The sequence below is a fragment of the Chiloscyllium plagiosum genome, unplaced genomic scaffold (genome assembly GCF_037043375.1).
Source record: "Chiloscyllium plagiosum isolate Xiang-an unplaced genomic scaffold, Cpla_swu_hap1 HiC_scaffold_17, whole genome shotgun sequence".
NCBI classification, from domain to species: Eukaryota; Metazoa; Chordata; class Chondrichthyes; order Orectolobiformes; family Hemiscylliidae; genus Chiloscyllium; species Chiloscyllium plagiosum.
The window spans coordinates 45,599,041-45,619,412 of record NW_028270155.1 but is presented as its reverse complement, the minus strand read 5'-3'; the positions used below and the strand labels follow the sequence as shown (position 1 = coordinate 45,619,412).

The 20,372-nt window shown below is 43.2% G+C and overlaps 1 protein-coding gene across 1 annotated transcript in view; it reads right to left on the bottom strand.

Moving 5' to 3' along the window:
• Positions 1-20,372, bottom strand: part of tent4b (terminal nucleotidyltransferase 4B) — a 91,454-nt gene that overhangs the window by 5,293 nt on the left and 65,789 nt on the right. Inside the window, exons 8-11 of the mRNA XM_043706948.2 lie at positions 20,225-20,351; positions 20,026-20,129; positions 15,678-15,868; positions 4,144-4,311 (exon numbers count right to left, since the gene is read on the bottom strand). Of these exons, the coding sequence (XP_043562883.1) occupies positions 4,144-4,311; positions 15,678-15,868; positions 20,026-20,129; positions 20,225-20,351 (590 nt within the window). The remainder of the gene's footprint in view (positions 1-4,143; positions 4,312-15,677; positions 15,869-20,025; positions 20,130-20,224; positions 20,352-20,372) is intronic.

Sequence of the window (20,372 nt, the reverse complement as noted above, 5' to 3'; positions counted from 1 at the left end):
GAGCTGTTGAGGCAGTGTAATTGTATATATTTATGGCTGAGAAGGATAGATCCTCCATCAGTAGGGAAATCAAGGGTCAGTGGGAAAGACAAGAAAGTGGACATGAGGATTGTGAGATCAGATTTGATCCTATTGAATGGTGGAGCAGGCTCAAGAGTCATGGAGTCAGATGTACAGCACAGAAACAGGCCCTTCAGTCCAAAGTGTCCATACTAACTAGATATTCTCGACAAATCTAGTCCCATTCATCTGCATTTGGACCATATCCCTCTGAACCCATCTTATTCATACACACAACCAGATGCCTTTTAAAATGCTGTAATTGTACTAGACTTCACCACTTCCTCTAGCAGCTCATTCCATAAACGCACCACCCACTGTGTGAAAAAGTTACCCTTAAGTCCCTTTTATATCTTTCCCTCTCCCCTTAAACCTATAACCCCAATGTCAGGGGAAGACCTTATCTATTTACACTATCCCTGCCAATATATGATTTTATAAAACTCTAAGGTTACCCTTTAGGCTCTGACACTCCAGGATAAATAGTCCCAGTCTATTCAACCTGTCCATTCAGGTCAAACCCTCCAACCCTGGCAACATCCTTGTAAATCTTTTCTTAACCCTTTCAAGTTTCACAACACCCTTCCTATAGCAGAGAGACCAGATCTCAACACAGTATTCCAATGGTGACCTAACCAATGTCCTGTGCAGCTGCAACGTGACCTCCCAAGTCCTATACTCAATGCACTGACCAATAAAGGCAATAAAGGCCTCCACATTTATGGCATATTAGCACACTTTAATTCCTCCCCCTCATCGGGAGCTCTTTGCCACTGAGCTAATGCCAATCAGTCACTTGATCACAGGGACGTTACAGCTGGGCACAGTGCCCAGTGTCTCCTCGCATGCACACGACTGCCATCACAGTGTGGAAACCAGGAGTGAGAGTGGGGACTGCTGTTCTTTCCTCCTCTCTGAACTGTGCGAGCTATCAGATCTTAGTGCCACTCCAAATGAGACTAGACCTGGATAGCAAGTGACAAATAAGGTTTTCACTTGGTAAAATAACTATAGAGATCAAAGTTTCTTGGTTTTGGAGCGCAGTTCAATAGATAAATCCTCTTTTTTTTTAAAAAAACCTTTCTTGATCTGAAAGCTTGAACCCTCAATTCTGAAGAAGGGTCACTGGACCAGAAATGTTGACTCTGCAGTCTCTCCACAGATGCTGCCAGACCTGCTGTGTTTCCCCAGCAATTTCTGATTTTTGTTTAGCTTTCACTGTTCTTCAGCTTGTGAATATTGTCACTGTCCCAGCACATTGCAGTCAGTTGCCCTTGATTGTCATACTAAAGTGCTTAGAAGAGATTTACCAGGATGTTGCCGGGTACGGAAGGTTTGAGTTATAAAGAAAGGCTGGAATTTTTTTCACTGGAGCTTAGGAAGTTGAGGCATGACCTTATAGAGGTTTACAAAATCATAAGGAGTATAGATAGGGTTAATGGTTGGTGTCTTTTCCCTGGGATGGGAGATTTCAAGACAAGGGGGCATATTTTTAAGGTGAGAGGAGAGAGATTTTCAAAAGCAATGAGGGGCAATTCTTTTGCACAGAGAGTGGTTTTTGTGAGAAATATACTTCCAGAGGAAGTGGTGGGTGTGGTACCAGTTACAAATAGTTAACAGACATTTGGATAATTCCATGTATAGGAAATATTTGGAGGGATATGGGCCAGGAGCAGGCAGGTGGGACTAGTTTCATTTGGGATTATGGTCAGCATGGACTGGTTGGACCGAAGGGTCTGTTTCCATGCTGCATGACTATGACTCAATATCCTACCAACCGGTGACTCCACTTTCAAGGAACTATGAACCTGCACTCCAAGGTCTCTTTATTCAGCAACACTCCTCAGGACGCTACCATTACATCCTGCCCTAATTTGCCTTTTTGAAATGCAACACCTCACATTTATCCAAATTAAACTTCGTCAACCACTCCTCAGCCCACTGGCCCATCTGATCAAGATCCTGTTGTACTGAGGTTACCTTCTTCACTATCCACTACACCTCCAATTTTAGTATCTGCAAACTTACTAACCATACCTCCTATGTTCACATCCAAATCATTTATACAAATGACGAAAAGCAGAGGCACACCATTGGTCACAGACCTCCAGTCTGAAAAGCCCTCCACCACCATCCTCTGTTTCCTACCTTTCAGCCAGGTCTGTATCCAAGTAGCTAGTTCTCCCTGTATTCCATGTGATCTAATCACGCAAACCAGTTTACCATGGGGAACCTTGTTGAATGCCTTACTTAAATCCATATAGATCACATCCACTGCTCTGCCCTCATCAATCCTCTTTGTTACTTGTTCAAAAGAACGCAATCAAGTTAGTGAGCCACAATTTCCCATGCACAAAGCCACGTCAGCTATCCTTAATCAGTCCTTGTCTTTCCAGGGAAATACATGTAAATCCTGTCCATCAGGATTCCCTTCCAACAACCTGCTCACCATTCACATCAGGCTCACTGGTCGATAATTCTCTGGCTTCTCCTTACCATCTTTCTTAAATAGTGGCTTCATATTCGCCAACCTCCAGTCTTCCAGAACTTCACATGTGGCTATCGATGATACAGTTGCCTCAGCAAGAGGCCCAGCAATCACTTCCCTAACTTCCCACAGAGTTCTAGGCTACATCTGATCAAGCCCAGGGATTTATCCATCTTCATGCATTTTAAAATGTCTAGCACCAACTCCTCTGTAATATGGACATTTTAAGATGTCACTATTTATTCCCACACATTCTCTATGTTTCATCTCCTTCACCACAGTAAACACTTATGCTAGACACTCATTTACTATCTCCATTTCCTGTGATTCCACATATAGGCAACCTTGCTGATCGTTAAGGAGCCCTATTCTCTCCCGAGTTATCTTTTTAGAACACAAAAATACAATGCAGAACAGGCCCTTCGGCCCTCAATGTTACGCCAATCTGTGAACTAATCTAAGCCCATCCCCCTACACTATCACAACATCCATGTGCTTATCCAAGGATTGTTTAAATCTCCCTAATGTTGTTGAGTTAACTACATTGGCAGGCAGGGTATTTGATGCCCTTACCACTCTGAATAAAGAACCTGCCTCTGACATCTGTCTTAAATCCATCACCCCTCAATTTGTAGCTATGCCCCCTCGTACAAGCTGACGTCATCATCCTAGAAAAAAGATTTTCAATGTTTGCCCTGTCTAATCCTCTGATCATCTTGTATGTCTCTATAAAATCCCCTCTTAGCCTTCTTCTTTCCAATGAGAACAGACCCAACTCCCTCAGCCTTTCTTCATAAGACCTTCCCTCCAGACAAAGCAACATCCTGGTAAATCTCCTCTGCACCTTTTCCAATAGTTCCACATCCTTCCTGTAATGGGGCGACTAGTATTTGTAGAATCCCTTTGAACTCTCCTTAACTCTATTTGCCAAAGCTACTTCATGTCCCCTTTTGGCTCTCTTTGACTTCCCTCTTAAGTATACTCATACTGCTTTTATATCCTTTTAGGGATTCACTTGATCTCGGTTGTCTATACCTGACATGTGCTTCCTTCTTATTCAAGGCTCTACAGCTTACTCCTGTTCCTGTTTCTTAAGGCTTATGGTTATCTAAATAATTCCTTGAACTGTCCAACATAATAAAATCACAATTTTGTTTTATGTATAGAATGCTTTCATTCAGTAAACCAAGAGTGATAAATAACTTGAAGTCTTCATTTCAGTATTCATTAGATCATGGAGAATTGAGCCCACATTAATTAGAATAATTCACAATTAAGGACTTTGGAACAAGCTGTGCATTTAACGTGGAGTAAGTCTATGGCTTTGTGACTTCATTATAAAAAGTAATTAGGAAATCCTCTGACAAGGGCAAGATGACCACTGATTATCAACTATTAAGGTTTTTCTCCATAAAACCAATCAACGTTTAATTGCCCAATACCTGGTTTGACAGCCTCAAATGGATCGGGCAGCAATGTAACATGTTTTTCGAACAGGAAATACAATTTGAAAGAGGGTGAAAGTGGAGTCATTAAAAGTAGAGTCTACTTGCAGCTAACTTATACACCAGCAGCAGACCACAATAATGCCAAACCTGAGCTTTAGTGGTGTTACTTGTTGAATTGCTTGATGTAGTGTGCTGCACTTTCAAATTTGGCAATGGAGACGATTCTGCCGCAGATTCCTGTGGCACTGATTTGTTAGTGGTGGACTGGTGACTGCCAGATTGTTTGGAGGTTTTGCAAGGTGTCCCATCAGAGTCCTAAATATAAAAACATACAAATTACATTTAAAATCATGCACAAACACCGTAAACAAAATAACACACCAAACTGACAATGTCATTCTGTTCAGCATTGTAGCTTGCACTGAATGAAAATGTTGATATATTGTGAAAGATCTTGCAGATCGTGCAAGCCAATATAAAAAACAACTTATTTTGCAAACTTTAGACTGAAACTTTCTGTGAAACCATACTTATACACAGATTCCTAATTCATTCACAGGATGCAGATATCACCAACAAGACCAGCATTTACTGCAAGATGTGAGCTGCCTCCTTGAACCACTGCAACCATGTGGCAAAAATAATTCCAAACTGCTACAAGGAAGGGAGCTCCAGGCTTTTGAACCAGCAAAAGGAATTGTGATCAGGTCAGGATAGTGTAACAATTGGAAAAGAACATTCTTGCAGATGAAGGACTTGCTCGTGACATTACAATTTTGTTTTATTTTTCAATCACCACATCATTCTGGTCTGCATCCTTGTAGCAGCCATCTAACCTATCACTGCTTCTTCCTTCCTGATGTCTATCAACTTCAGCAATTCAATAAATAGCAACACAAAAATAAAGACTGAATCCGACTGGTATACAATTTTACACGAAGTAAATGTGCCTTTTAGTAACTCAATTCTGTGCCAATTCATGCTGTAGTCAGCGTTTGAGGAAATTTGCTTCGTGGCAGAAGAGGGTGGACTCTCTATGCATTTACTGTCCATGTTCTTCTAGCTGGAAGGAAGATAGATGATTTGGAAAGCGCTGCAAAAGCAACCTTGGTGAATTGTTACAGATGGTGCACATTGATACCATGGTGTGCTAACAGTGGACAGAGAAAATTCTAGGTAGATGCGAAGCAAGGAAAGGCTTTGGGGAAATCAGGATGAGTCACTTGTCAGATTTCCCAGCCTCCGACCTGCTCTTGTAACCACAGTATTGCATTTCATTTGACTGGATTTATTATGGTCATATCTACCAACATTCAATGAAAAGTATTGTTTTGCATGATAACCAGACAAACCAGCTACGTAAGTGTATCAGGGAAATAGACAGAATGCAGAATGTAGCAAACAGCTACAGGGGAGGTGCAGACAAAAATCAATTCTAATGAGAGGTCTGTTTGTAAGTCTGATAACAGCGGGGAAGAAGCTATTCTTGAATCTATTGGTACGTGTTTTCAAACTTTTGGATCTTCTGCCTGATGGAATAGAATGGAAGAGAGTATAACTGGGAGAGGAGGGGTTTTTGATTATGTTGGTTGCTTTCCTGAAACAGCTGAAAGTGTAGATGAAGTCAGTGGAAGGAAGGCTGGTTTTCATGACAGACTGGGCCATGTTCACAACTCTCTAATTTGTTGTTGTCATGGACACAGCCGTTGTCATGCCAAGCAGTGGTGCATCTGGATAGGATACTTTTAATGGTGCATCTATAAAAATTGATCATTGTGGACATGCCAATTTTCCTTAGCCTTCACAGGCAGTAGAGGCATTGGTGTGCTTTCCAGACTGTAGCATCCATGTGGATGGACCACGATAGATGATTGGTGATATTTACTCCTAGGACTTGAAACTCTCGATCACCTCCACCTCAGCGTCATTGATACAGAGAGCGGCATGTCCTCCACTCTGCTTCCTGAAGTTAATGGTCAGCTCCTTCATCTTGCTGACATTGACGGAGAGATTGTCGTCTTTACACCTTGCCACTAAGCTGTCTCTTTCTTGTACTCTGTCTTCTTGTTGTTCGAGTTATGACGTAAGCTTTGTTAGACATCCTGGATTCTGACAAATCTTGTGTTGTCATCATAAGCAATGGCAATCATATCATTTCAACTCTGGAATTTAGCTCTTGTGTCCATATTTGGACTAATACTGTAATAAGGTACAGAGAAGTGATCTTATTAGGATGTCAACCAAGTATCAATGAGCATGTCATTGGTAAGAGCACCTTGCTAGCACTGTTACAATCACTACAGAAGAGTTTGTTGACAGTCAGCCAGGTAGTCCTCGTAAAATGAGTTCCCTGATCTGAATTGTTAATCTGGTCCAATCAGGGAGCCCTGGATGACAGATATAAACAGGAGTTGCACTACCGCACTTAGGTGGTAGTGTGGGGGTTTAAAAAAAAAAAGTAAATAAATAAATAAAAAATAAACAGGAGTTACTGGGGAAAAAATAAGCACTACCGCACTTAGGTGGTAGTGTGGGGGTTAATAAAAAAAAAAGAAAAAAAATAAATAAATGTACATGACGTTAGAGCCTGGGTGTCCTTGGAAAAGAGAAATAAAAGAAAAAAAGGGGAGTTTTACCCTAGAGATGTTCAGGGAGAGGTGGGAAAAAAAAATAAACAGGAGTTACGTTAGAGCTCGGGTGTCCTTGGAGAAGGAGCACGCGGTGTCCACCAACACCCTGGAGTTGTTCAGGGAGAGGTGGGCGCCGCAGGGAGTGGAGTGCATCATTTCTCCCTCCAACTCTATTTTGATTTAGTCCCTACCCTCCCCTTCACTGTTTTGATCACACAGCACTGCCCTTTGATGTGAAGGGCAGTGTTTGTCACTGGCCACCCAGGTGTTTTCCTATCTTCCTGGTGGTGGAATTTGAATAAAGATTCGTGCACTTTGTGTCATTCACTGTGTCGCACACCTGCACTCACACACCATGGGTGCTGAGGAAAAAATAAGCACTACCGCGGTTAGGCGGTAGTGTGGGGGTTAAATTTTAAAAAAATATAACCAGGAAATTAAATAAATTCCCCCCTGTCTCTTTGGGGAGAAAAAAAAAGATAAAAAAGAAAAAAAACATAAACAGAAGTTTTTAGCCTCAACTACGACATGCAGCTTCTGTTCGTCGACCGTGACGGTTTGGAGGTTGCCCTCAAGACGCTGCCTGTCTTTTATCAGGTCCTGATCACTGTCTGGAACATGGTCGAATCGCGTCGCGCCTACCCTCTGGCTGGAGTAGCGGCTGTCATCAGGGAGCTGTTGCTCAGGAATCCGCACCTCTGTACTCGCGGGTTCGAGTGGCTGTCGGAGGGGAGGGCCGTGGCGGCGAGGGTGACCAGGGTCGGGGATGTGCTGGGTGCCGGGGGCCTGGGCTGGACGCTGCCGCAGGACATAGCGAGCAGGGCAGCGGTAGATGTCCGGTACGTAGCCACCGCCATCCGACGCCTTAAAACGGCGGTGCTCGGACCCGACGTAGTGCACCAGTTGGAGGACGCTCAGGTGTGCGGTGGGATCCCATCCGTGTTCACCCCAGCCCGGATGGAATTTCACATTGGCCCCAAGGACCCGTACTTCCCGCGGTAGCCTGTGCCCTACAAACTGAGCCGCCTCCGGAATTTTAATTTTGTCTCTTTCAAGGATGTAAAAAGGAGGGCCCTGTATAGACTGCTGCTGCAAACCGCCCACCTCTTCTCCCTCATCCACCGTCCGGACACCCCTTGGCGTGCCCATTTGCCACTGGGCGGTGGGGACCCCCAGTGGAGGGCTCTCTATGCGGGAGTCCTCCCCCTCTCTCTCGGGGATCTGGGGTGGATGGTGCTGCACGCAGCAGTCCCCTGCAACCGCAGATTGCGGTGGTGGCGCTGTGGAGTCCGTGGACCATGTGTATATTGGGTGTGGGCGTTTGCACTCCCTTTTGGATTTTCTCAAAAACCTCCTCCTCTGCTTTTGGTTGCACTTCAGTCCCATGCTCCTGATCTTCGGGCACCCGGTACGGAGAAGGGAGGGCAGGTCTGAAGACCTCCTCGTGGGTCTGCTCCTGGGCCTGGCCAAACTGGCCATTAACAGGTCCAGGCAGCGGGCCGTGGAGGGGGTCGTTAGGGCCGACTGCCTGCCCCTCTTCCGCGGTTACGTTAGGGTCCGGGTGTCCTTGGAGAAGGAGCACGCAGTGTCCACCAACACCCTGGAGTTGTTCAGGGAGAGGTGGGCGCCGCGGGGAGTGGAGTGCATTATTTCCCTTTCCAACTCTATTTTGATTTAGTCCCTACCCTCCCCTTCACTGTTTTGATCACACAGCTTTGTCCTTTTATGTGAAGGGTAGTGTTTGTCACTGGCCACTCTGTGTTTTCCTATCTTCCTGGTGATGGAAATTGAATAAAGATTCGTCCACCTTGTGTCTCTCAATGTGTCTCATACCTGCACACACACAACATGGGTGCTGGAGAAAATAATAAGCTCTACCGCAGTTAGACGGTAGTGTGGGGGTTTAAAAAGGAAAAAAAAAGTTGTTTTGTGAAGAGCACTGCTTGAAAAAAAAAATAAACAGGAGTTTTATCACACAGCATTGCCCTCTTGTGAAGGGCACTGCTTGTCACTGGCCACTCGGGTGTTTCCTATCTTCCTGGTGGTGGAAATTGAATAAAAATTCGTCCACCTTGTGTCTCTCACTGTGTCTCATACCTGCACACACACAACATGGGTGCTGGGGAAAAAAATAAGCACTACCGCAGTTAGGCAGTACTGTGGGGGTAAAAAATTTTTTTTAGAAAAAACAGGAGTTTCAGAGGTTCTGTTCACTCTGCTAAAAAAGAAAAAAAAAATAAACAGGAGTTGATCACACAGCACTGCCCTTTGATAAGAGCTCTGCTTTTCACTGGCCACTTGGGTGTTTCTTTTCTTCCTGGTGGTGGAAAGTGAATAAAGATTTGTGCACCTTGCGTCTTCCACGGTGTCTCACACCTGCGCACACACAACATGGGTGCTGGGGAAAAATAAGCACTAAAAGATAAAATAAAGAAAGAAAAAGAGAGAGAAAAAGAAAAAAAATAAACAGGAGTAAAATAAGCACTACTGCAGTCCTGTTCAGTCAGAGCTGGCTCTGAGGGAGCTACATCAGTGTCAAGAACTGTGCATGTGTAAAGAAAAAAAAAATAAACAGGAGGGTCACAGTTTCTCAAAAAACAGGAGTTTATAACCAGGAGATTAGAATCTCCTCAGTTGAACAGGGACTCTGAGCAGGCTGGCCATACAGCCAGTGTACTGTGGGGGAAGACAGTTTGCTTTACTGAGGAGACATTGCATTACGTTTTTCATTGCTTTTCTGTTTTTGGCTTTGGTTCGCTTTTCCTGTGCGGTGTTCAGCTTTACAAGCAGAAAAATATATTAGTGTCAGAAGTTCTGTTCAGTTGGCTCGAAGATACTGATCAATGTCAAAGGATGCTCCACGTGTCAAATGAAGGTCGACTTGGTGATGGGATACCAGCTTCTGAGGAGTTATTTCATCTTCCATCACTTTCCTGAAGATTGAGAGTAGGGTTTTGTTATGCTGATGCTTCCTTTGGAGCCAGGAATTCTTCACCAGGTAGACAAATGGTAAATTTGAACAGGAACACTTAATGATGCGCACACATCCACAGCTGGTTCTAAGCTAGACACAAGCTCACCCTTCCAGATCATCTGACCAGCTATCTTAAAGTGGCAGCACCCCAACTCCATTTGTAAACACCCTTGCCTCGATTTTAAAACTGCCATTAATAAACACACACAATTATCAAGATTATATAAATATTACAGCCAAAACCAGAAACATTCACAAAAGCATGACAACCACAGAAGAATGACCACTCCCCCTATAAGATATTACATCTGAAGACTACATTGACATGATTAGTCTCTCAGGGGGAGGGTGGTTCCTAGAAGAACATCTCATCTCATGAGCTATTTCTCATGTCGTCTCCCAGAAGCTACTATTGTTCCACATTAAATGTCCCTAACTGATTGACTGTTGTTGCTCTGTGGCACTACTGTTGTCTCCTCTCTGAGTATGAGAACCATGGCTCAGAGACACACGACTTGATCAACATCCCTAGTTCCATCTGGACCAGTTCAGTCCTCTGAGGGGCACTTCCCCCATTGGTGAAGTTCAGCATCCAGCTGGTCCGCATGGCCCCTCCAGATCAGTTCATCCTTAGTCTGTATCACAAATGACAATGGGCCTGTTTGAACCACCGCCATGGCTGGGATCCATTCTTCCCCCTCTATGTATAATTCAGGTCAAGACTTCTTTCTTTGGAATACCCTGATGTTCCCATGCTTCTGGTAATCGTCCTTTCTTGATTTTGATCTACCATCTCTGGTCTCTTCTAGCCACACAGTTAGCCAAACATGGTTCTCAAGTTGGCAGAGGGACATTGGAACATTGCGCGAGGCGTGTTCCTGTAAATACTGACGCATTCGTTGATTCACCATCCTAGTGACCCCTCCCTTTGTGAAGCCTTTAAAGGTCTGTTTCAAGGTGTAAACAAATCTCTCCATCTGGCTGTTTGTTGTAGGTAAAATGGAGCCGATCTAATGTCTGATTCTGATTTTCCAGGTACTCCTTGAACTCTCACATCACAAACTGTGTACCATTGTCACTCATGACTTGTTTGGGGGTTTCCAAACGTGACAAATATTTCATCCAGTCAAATCGGTGCTTCTGCCAACATCAACGTCATGACTGCCACCTCAGGGCACTTTGGAATAAGCATCTACACACGACCAACAGTAGAACCTGTCCCTCTACTGGTCCTACAAAATCAACATGATTTTGCTGCCAAGGTGTTTGAGGCCATTTCTTGCGAATGTGCAGGATTGTCATGTCCCAGGTTCCTAGTCAATCTGGAATTCCACATTCAACCGCCAAAATTATCTCCCGACTTTCTCCTTCATTCACATCATGCCGAGTGTCCTTGGTGCATTTGTGCCAGTACCTTTCCTCTTAACAAGGGAGGAAGAACAACCCTCATTTCACACATGAAACACCCGTCTGATGGAGACATCTGCTACCTCCTGGACAGGTAAAGGAGTGATTGAGCAGTTTCTATGACCGGTCTTCTCTCTTAGCACTAAGTCTACCAAGTGGCTCAAAAGAGACCTTCCCTGATTTTCCTGTTCCGTACCTGATTTGCAAACACCAGCACACTTTCATCCTGGGAAACGTACATAATTTTCAGGTTCCAGGTGAGAACATCTTTGGTCCCCAGTCATGGCAGCCTTGACAGGAAATCTGCATTACAGTGCTTCTAAGCCTGTCAATAATTTGATCTCAAATGAGTAGGCCGTAAAACCTCATGGCTATCTCTGCATGCATGCTACTGCGATTGACAGTATTCCCGCTTATGGGTCAAAAAGGGAAGTTAGAGGTCCATGGTCGGCCAGCAGGATGAAGTGCTTGTCATAAAGGAAATGGGTGAAGTCTTCATGAAGAACACGATTCTCAATCATTCTCTTTCTTGTTGTGAGCATAATTCTTCCCAGTCTTAGTTAGTGACCTTGACACAAAACACACTGGGCCTTGCCTCTCCATTTGGTAAGGTGTGTGACAGCACAATGCCAACCTCATAAAGCAAGGCATAAGCAACAACTTCAAGTTGAAATTCATTAACACTTTTGACCTGGCTAGGCTAGCAGTATTGCCCATAAGGGTGAAAGTCAACCACATTGTTGTGGTCTGGAATCACATGTAGGCCAGACCAGGCAAGGATGGCACTTTCCTTCCTTAAAAGGGCATTACTGAATCAGATACGTTTTTGCTGACAATCGATAATGGTTTAATGGTGATTAGACAGCTAATTCCAGATTTTTATTGAATTCGAATTCCACCATCTGTCACATTGGCATTTGAACCAGAATCCCCAGAAAATTACCTGCGTATCTGGATTAACAGTCCAGCAATCATACCACTAGGCCATCACCACCTCCCAAGTCCCAAGAACAATCACAGTTGAGAGACATTCTCTAGTCCAGGGGCCTTCATGATAGCTTCCTTCTTGGGCGTCTTGTGTAGTCCCTCACTATTGATACTTGATAACATGGCTCACTTACTCTATGGGTCTTTGAAAAACTTGCATTTCTCTCTTGCTGCTTGTAGGCTTCTGCAATTTTCTTAAGGGTTTCTTGTAAATTTTTCAAATGCCCCTCTTCAGAAGATCCAGCAATCAAAATTTAGTCCAGATTACACTGGACTCCTGGCAACCCACTTAGCATTTGATCCCCATGGCCTTCTGGAACAGAGTCAGTGCTGACATGATGCCAAAAAAAAAGTTGCTTTTATCAGAAAAGTCCTGTTTGTCACTATCAGCAGTGTTGGCTAAGACTCCTTTGCCTCCCTAATCTGTAGGTAGGCCCGTGACAGATACATTTTTGAAAATTTCTTTCCCCCTGCCAGTACAGTGAATAGCCTATGAGTGGAAGGGAATATTGATCTGCACTTAGGCTGAATTGATTGTGACCTTAATGAAAACAAATCTTCACCACATCATCTGTTTTTAAGATGGGAGTGGCCCATTCACTGGTGATTCTGGTTCCAATGCTCCCAGTTACACCTCCATTTAGGCCAGATGGCACACAGAACTGATGCATCTTCAGACTCCTAGGACAATTGTGGCTTCGGCCAAAATTTAACTTTGCTTTCATTTCCACCAGGATTCCTTTGGAGACCTCTTTGAACTTGTTCAGGATCTTATGCAAACTCGTGTTTGAGTCCACCAGTCAATTAATCACACCCCAGTTCAACCTTAAATGTTGTAACCAGAAGCGTCTGGACAATGCAGGATATTTGCCTTTTACTATGTAATGTGGTCATTCTGCACACTGGTCCCTTAACTGTAATTTCACTAGTACATAGCCCTTCAGTGGCATCACTCTATAGTATAATCTTGCCAGGCTTCAGATGTACTGCCCTCAGTTCCTCTCTACAGACTAACTTGGGAATCAGGGCCACCTCTCTGCACACGTATCCTCTTTCATTTTTACTGCCTTCCCCTCGACTTTGGGAAGAATCCACAAATGATCGTTTCACCCTGTACCGACAGTATGTTTAACCAAAACTCTGCTGACTCCATGCCTTCTGTTTCTGCTGCAGACTCATTGCCTATTCCCTGGCTGGTGGTATTATGCTTTGTCCTCAGGGTGATTTCTTTCTGACTCCCATTCTCTTGTTTGGGTGTACCGGCAACTTTGGGCAATATGGATCACGTGTTTTCAACTGTGGCACTGGGCTGAGTCAAACATGTTGACTCCTAGTACCCAGTCTTACCACATTGATGGTTGGTACTGTACGCTGCTGAGTTTCCACCTGGGTGCCATCAGCAAATTGAGTTGCTTCGCTGATGGCCAACTTCATCAAGGCAGCAATTTTGAAAGCGGTCTTGAAATCCAGGTCTCCTGTTTTTTTTCAGTAGCTTCCATTGAAGGCCACAAACCAAGTGGTCCCAGAAAGCATATTGGAGGAACTTTCCAAATTCACAATTGTTCCACTAACTTTTTTTAGGTGAATACAAATTAGGTGAGGGACTCTCCTTCATGCTGTACCTATTTGTAAAAATAGGAATATTTCACAATCAGTGAGTGACTTGGGAGCGATATAATTTCTTAACTTCAAATAGTTCTTGGAATATATTCTCTGCAAGTTTCTCTGGTTGCATCAGACTCTTTTGGATCATCTTGCTCCAAATGGGACTTAAGAAAACTAGCACCACGATGTCCTGAGTCACTTTGTTGACCTTGAAGAACTAATTAAAGCATTCAGTGTATTTCGTCCAATTTTCTGACTATTCAGCAAATAGTCCCATTACCCCAAATTGGCCTGTCATTCTGTTTTCCCACCATTCAACTCTAGAAGTCATTCGCAGCCCAGAGAATACTCCCTCACCAGCTGTACTGATGTCCTGTTCCTCCCTGGCATTGACCACAGTCCAAATACCCTCATGACCGTTCTCTGCAATGACTTTGGTAGCTCTCATGTGTGTATTCTCTTTTGCACCTGTCGACTCAAGTCCCCTCATGATTGCTGCTCTCAGCCCACTACCCGATGAGTATCTCTTTCCTGGTCCCGGAGACCCCTGAAGACCACCTCCCCTTGATATTTCCTCCCTAATTTTGCACTGTCTCTAATGTCTGGGCAACATCTCTAGAGATGAAAAAAGGCATTTGCACACAGTTTGTGGGCCGGATCCCACTCTTTTCGTCAGTTGTTAATTGTAGTGCTTCGTTTGGAAGAAGAAATTATGTACCAGGTAAACAAATAATAAATCTGAATAGGAATAAGTCACTGACAATGCTCACTTTCACAACCAGTTACCACTTATTATTTCTCGCTGAAAACAAATGTGGTCATCTTCGGTTCATCTTTTGAACTCACTTGCTGTGTTCTTCCATCTTTGCAGGTAGGATAAGATTGCAATAGGATACAATTTTCGTTGAGGCCCATAATAACTCATGGTTGTCCAGTTTTGAACATGCAGATCTGAATCAATTCCATTTTGCAAGAGTTAGACACAATGATGGGTAAAGATATCAACTCCATTAGGACAGAGATAGTCCTCATACCAACATAATCGATAGATTAGCGAGAATGATGTCAAATATGTTTTTCTTTAGTGCTGCTTGTCATATCATTCATCATAACAGCAGCTTGACAGATACAGCTTTGAGGAGTCAGCCACCTCAGTTATCAGTGTGCTGTCAAAATACTCTTGGTGATTGATACTGAAGTCTGCCACTCAGGGTACAACCTACACCCTTATTGTCTTTCATGTTCCTTCCAATTGCTTACTGATGAAGCAGTTAAGAACAAGAAATGTGAGAAGCAAAAGAACCTGGGTATTCCAAAAGATGTTTTCAGTGTTTCTTTTGTTCTTATTAACCAAATTTAAATCCTTTCCTTTGTAAGCAGCAAGAGTCCTTCACTTCTCCCACATTTCAGCCAATTCTCAGGATATGCCAGATGGAGTCATAGAGATGAACAGCACGGAAACAGACCCTTCGGTTCAACTCATCCAGGCCAACCAGATATCCTAACCTAATCTAGTGCCATTTGCCAGTATGCCCATATCCCTCTAAACTCTTCCTATTCATATACCCATTCGATGACTTTTAAATGCTATTATTGTACCAGCCTCCAACACTTCCTCTGGCAGCTCATTCCATACATGCACCACTCTGCATGTGAAAAGGCTGCCCTTGTGGTCTCTTTTATATCTTCCCCTCACTCTAAACCTATGCCATCTAGTTTTAGACTCCCCCACCCTAGGGAAAATCCATGCCCCTCGTGATTTTAGGTGATAGACCTGAAGATGCACAACACTCAAATTAACCATGGAAGAGTAATCTTGTAACTGGATCAGTAGAGAAATAACCTCCAAAGCAGAATTAAATCAACTGCTGACAGCTATCCATGTGGGCCCCTTATTTGTACAAGTATACTTTCAACAATTTTTACATGTTGGCAAATAATTTATTTTGCTTCTTACTTACAGTCCTACTTGTCCCGCAAGCTACATTTAAAAAGAAACATGTAAATTTTCGAATTCGATACAGAATACTTTTACCCCACAAAGGGAATCTTAACATACCGCCAAGTATGTTACTTACAACATCACTTGAACTGGATAAGGTAGAAGATGCAGAGGACAATGGACCAGACGATGAATTTGAAGAGTGTTTACTGAGACATGTTTCAGAGGTCCTGCATCTGGGCTGGCTAATGACTGCACACTCTTCCGAAATATTGTTGTTACATTTATCCAGCTGTGGTGGGCCAACGAGCAAAGTCACATCGTTCCCTGAGAAAGGAGGAGAAAAAGTTTGCCAATACAGGAACTCTGTCCAAAATGATCATTTTTTTTTCCATAAGCATCAATTTGTAGCTATTTACCGATCAATATTCATCACACAATATAACCTCAAAGTTCTATCCCATTAGCATCCGAAGTAACAATTCAGTGCCTTCTGAGCTCTCCGAAGGTGTAGGATGACACAAAATTCCACTATTGCCCTGTAACTGAAAAGTGGCCACTTAACTGACCAAGAAGAATCTTGACATTTACAAGATACTTCAATGCTTGTTATGAGGGATAACTTCAGAAATTTCAGCTATTCAGCCTGGAGAACAGGCAGCTAAGGTTTAGAGGTATCCAAGCTAAGGAAATAGAAATGGTAGTTGTGATGTCAGTTTCAACAATGAAAATAGGACAAGCTACAGATTCTTCACATTATATTTGGCTCCAGCTTGTCAGCGATAAACATGTAATGACATGGAGGTATGGCTCAGGTACAGGTAGCTGGGATCAAGGGAATCCCTGGAGGGTATTTAGATTAGATTACTTACAGTGTGGAAACAGGCCCTTCGGCCCAACAAGTCCACACCAACCCGCCGAAGCGCAACCCACCCAGACCCATTCCCCTACATTTACCCCTTCACATAACACTACGGGCACTTTAGCATGGCCAGTTCACCTAACCTGCACATTTTTGGACTGTGGGAGGAAACTGGAGCACCCGGAGGAAACCCAGGCAGACACGGGGAGAATGTGTATATCAGGAATACATGAGTTTACTGAAGGAGGAAATCAGGAAGGTGAAAAGGGGGCATGAGGTAGCCTTGGGGGGTAGATTAGGGTGAATCCAGAAGTTCTTTAAATATATTAAAGCAAAAAGAATAACGAGGGAGGGAATATGGAAAATAAAGAGCATGAAAGTATGGAAAGGATTAAAGCATGAAGACCACTGGCAATCTGTTACAAGGGGTCTGTGCAATGCTACACTAGTCAAAAGGTCACTGTGGCAGGATGGGGCCACTTAACTGACCAAGAAGAATCTTGACATTTACAAGTTACTTCAATGCTTGTTATGAGGGATAACTTCAGAAATTTCAGCTATTCAGCCTGGAGAACAGGCAGCTAAGGTTTAGAGAAGAATAGTGGAATGCTCCTACACCAATTAGCAGAGTCAAGTTGGGGCTGAAAAGTCACTATGGCGGGATTAGATAACAACAATTAGCAAAGTCAGATTCGCTTGCTAAATATCATCAAGGCAGGTTGGAACAAGTCATGACAATAAATATTTTAGGACATGACATTAAATATCTAATTAATAGTAGTAGAGTCAGCATGGAATAGGAGACCATTGTGGTAGATGGGATAGTAAAATATCTAATCGTGACATTAGAATAATATTAAGTAGAATGTAGGAAAAACTAGAGTGCCAGAAGTAGAGAGATAATACAAACTAACTTTATTGGTTTATTGTAAATCTAGAGTGAGGTAATTCTGACTAACACAGTTGGGCATACTGATAAGCTAACAAAAACATGATAGTGAAAAGGTATAAAGAGCCACAGACCCAGAGGTTTGGGGGCATCCAAGAATTCACTTTGAGTGCCATGGTTTTTTGTTTGCAAATAAACAACCTACTTCTTGAAGAACTCTCAGTGTCTCCTGGTGCTTTTCTACATTTTCTCCACGACAGAAGTAGGACCCCTCAAGGGCCAAAATGGAAATTTACAGGAGATGGGCGAGATCCTCGATGTATATGGGCGATATAGTGGCTCAGTGGTTACCTGGGTTCGATTCCAGTCTCGGATGACTGCTTATGTGGAGTTTGTATTGTCTCCCGGTGTCTGCGTGGGTTTGCTCCAGTTTCTTCCCACAATCCAAAGATGTACAGGTTAGGTTAATTGGTCATGCTAAATTGCCCATAGTGTTCAGGGATGTGTAGGTTAGGTGCATTAGTCAGGGACAAGTGTAGAGTAATAGGGTAGGGGAATGAGTCTGGGTGGGTTACTCTTTGGAGGGTCAGTGTGGACTTGTTGAGTCAAATGGCCTGCTGTTCCATACTGTAGGGATTCTATGATCTACGATGAATATTTCTCTTGTGTTTACCATGGAGAACAACACAAAGACTTGGGAACTTGAGGAAGTTAGTGGTCATATCTTGGGGACAGTCCACGTCACAGGAGAGATGGTGTTGGATGTATTAGAACGCACGAAGGTGGATAAATCTCCTGGTCCTGACCAGTGTATCAAAGAACACCGCAAAAAGCTACAGAAGAAATTGCAAGGGCCTTGGCTGACATTTTGCATCATCATTAGCCAAGGGTGAGGTCCTGGAAGACTGGAGGGGAGTGAATTAGAATTAGAATTCCCACTGTGTAAAACAGGCTCTTCGGCCCAACAGGTCCACACTGACCCTCCAAAGAATAATCCACCCAGATCCATTCCCTTATTACTCTACATTTCCTCCTGATGAATGCACCTAACCTACACATCTCTGAACACTATGGGCAATTTAGCATGGCCAATTCACCTAACCTGCTCTTTGGATTGTGGGAGGAAACCAGAGCACCCAGAGGAAACCCATGCAGACACGGGGACAATATGCAAACTCCACACAGTCAGTCACCAGAGGCTGGAATCGAACCCAGGAACCTGGCAGTGTAAGGCAGCAATGTTAGTCACTGTGCCACCCCTAATGTTGTGCCCTATTCAAAAAGGGCTGTAAAGAAAAACCTGGGAACTAAAGACCAATAAACCTAAGATCTGTGGTAGGTAAGTTACTTAAGATTCTGAGAGATAAGATTAGACATGCATTTGGAAAGACAGGGTTTGATTAGGAGTAGTTAGCATGGCTTTGTGCATGGGAGAACATGCCTCACAAATTTGTGAAGAGCTCTTTAAAGTGACCAGGAAGGTTGACGAGAGCAGGGTGGTAGATGTAGTCTATATGGATTTCAGTAAGGCCTTTGATAAGGTTCCACAAGGTAGGCTGCTCGGGAAGGTTAGATTGCATGGAATCCAGGATGAGCTGGATACACAATTGGCTTGATGGTAGCAAACAGAGGGTAATAGTGGAAGGTTGCTTATCAGACTGGATGCCTGTGGCTTGGAGTGTGTCAGAGGTTGGTGCTGGGCCCATTGCTGTTTGTTATCTATATCATTGATTTGGATGAGAATATACAAGGCATGATTAATAAGTTTGCAGATGACATGAAATAGGTAGTATCATGGACAGTGAGAAAGGTTATCAGAAATTGCAGCAGGATCTTGATCATCTGGAGAAGTGAGCCAAGAAATGGCAAATGTAGATTAATAGATTAATGTGAGGTCTTGCATTTTGGAAAAGTCAAATCAAGGTAGGAGTTTCATGGTGAATGGTAGTGCCTTAAGAAGTGTAGTGGAACAGAGGGACCTTGGAGTTCAGGTTCACGGTTCACTGAAAGTGGAGTCACAGGCAGACAGGGATGAGAAGGCAGCTTTTGGCACACTGGCCTTCATCAGTCATGGCAACGAGTATAGAAGTTGAGAAGTTACGTTGCAGTTGAACAGGACATTGGTGAGGCTGCACTTGGAGTACTGTGTTTAGTTTTGGTCATCTTATCATAGGAAAGAGGTTATTAAGCTGAAAAGAGTGGAGGAGAAATTTATAAGGATGTTTCCAGGGCTTAATGGTCTGATTTACAGGGAGAGGTTGAACAAGCTTTTTTTTATCTTTAAAGCATAGTAGATGGAGGAGGGAGTCTATAGAAGTGTATGATATCATGAGAGGTATGGATAGGGTGAATGTACTCAGTCTTTTCTCCAGGGTTGGGGAATCGAGGATGAGTGAGCTGGGAAAGAATAAAATGGAATCTGACGGGCAACTTTTTTTTTTAAAAACACAGAGGGCGGTGTGCATGTGGAATGAGCTGCCAGTGGAAGTAGTTGAGATGGGTACATGAACATTTAAAAAGCATTTAGACAAATACATGGATAGGAAAAGTTTAAAAGGATATGGGTTAAGTACAGGGAAACGTGGTTAGAGTGGATGGACATTTTGGTCAGCATGGACCAGCTTGGGCCAAAAGGCCTTTCTCCATGTTGTAGAACTCTATGAGAACATTAAGTTTTTTTTAGTTATTAGTTACTAGAAATTACTACAAATAATTTAGTCACAAAACACCTACCATTAAATGGAGAATCATTACTGTTTGGTGGTCCCCAATGCTCATGTATCCAAGACCTGTAGTCAGCAACTTCCTGAGTTACTCTGATTATTCGACCCAATATACTGTTAAAATATACAGAATATTAAATGGATAGGTCTGGAAAGATAAATTATAATGTGTTACACAAGTAGACTTAAATTGCTCAAATAAATCTTACCTTTCACATTCTCTGTTTGGGAAATATTTTGCATTTGGAGATACAGCGTGACTTAGAACAACATAGGCATAATCAAAGGCTTGCTTTACCTGCATGGCACCATATGAACTCCTACCAACATCATTTTCTTTAGAAAAGAGAAAAACAA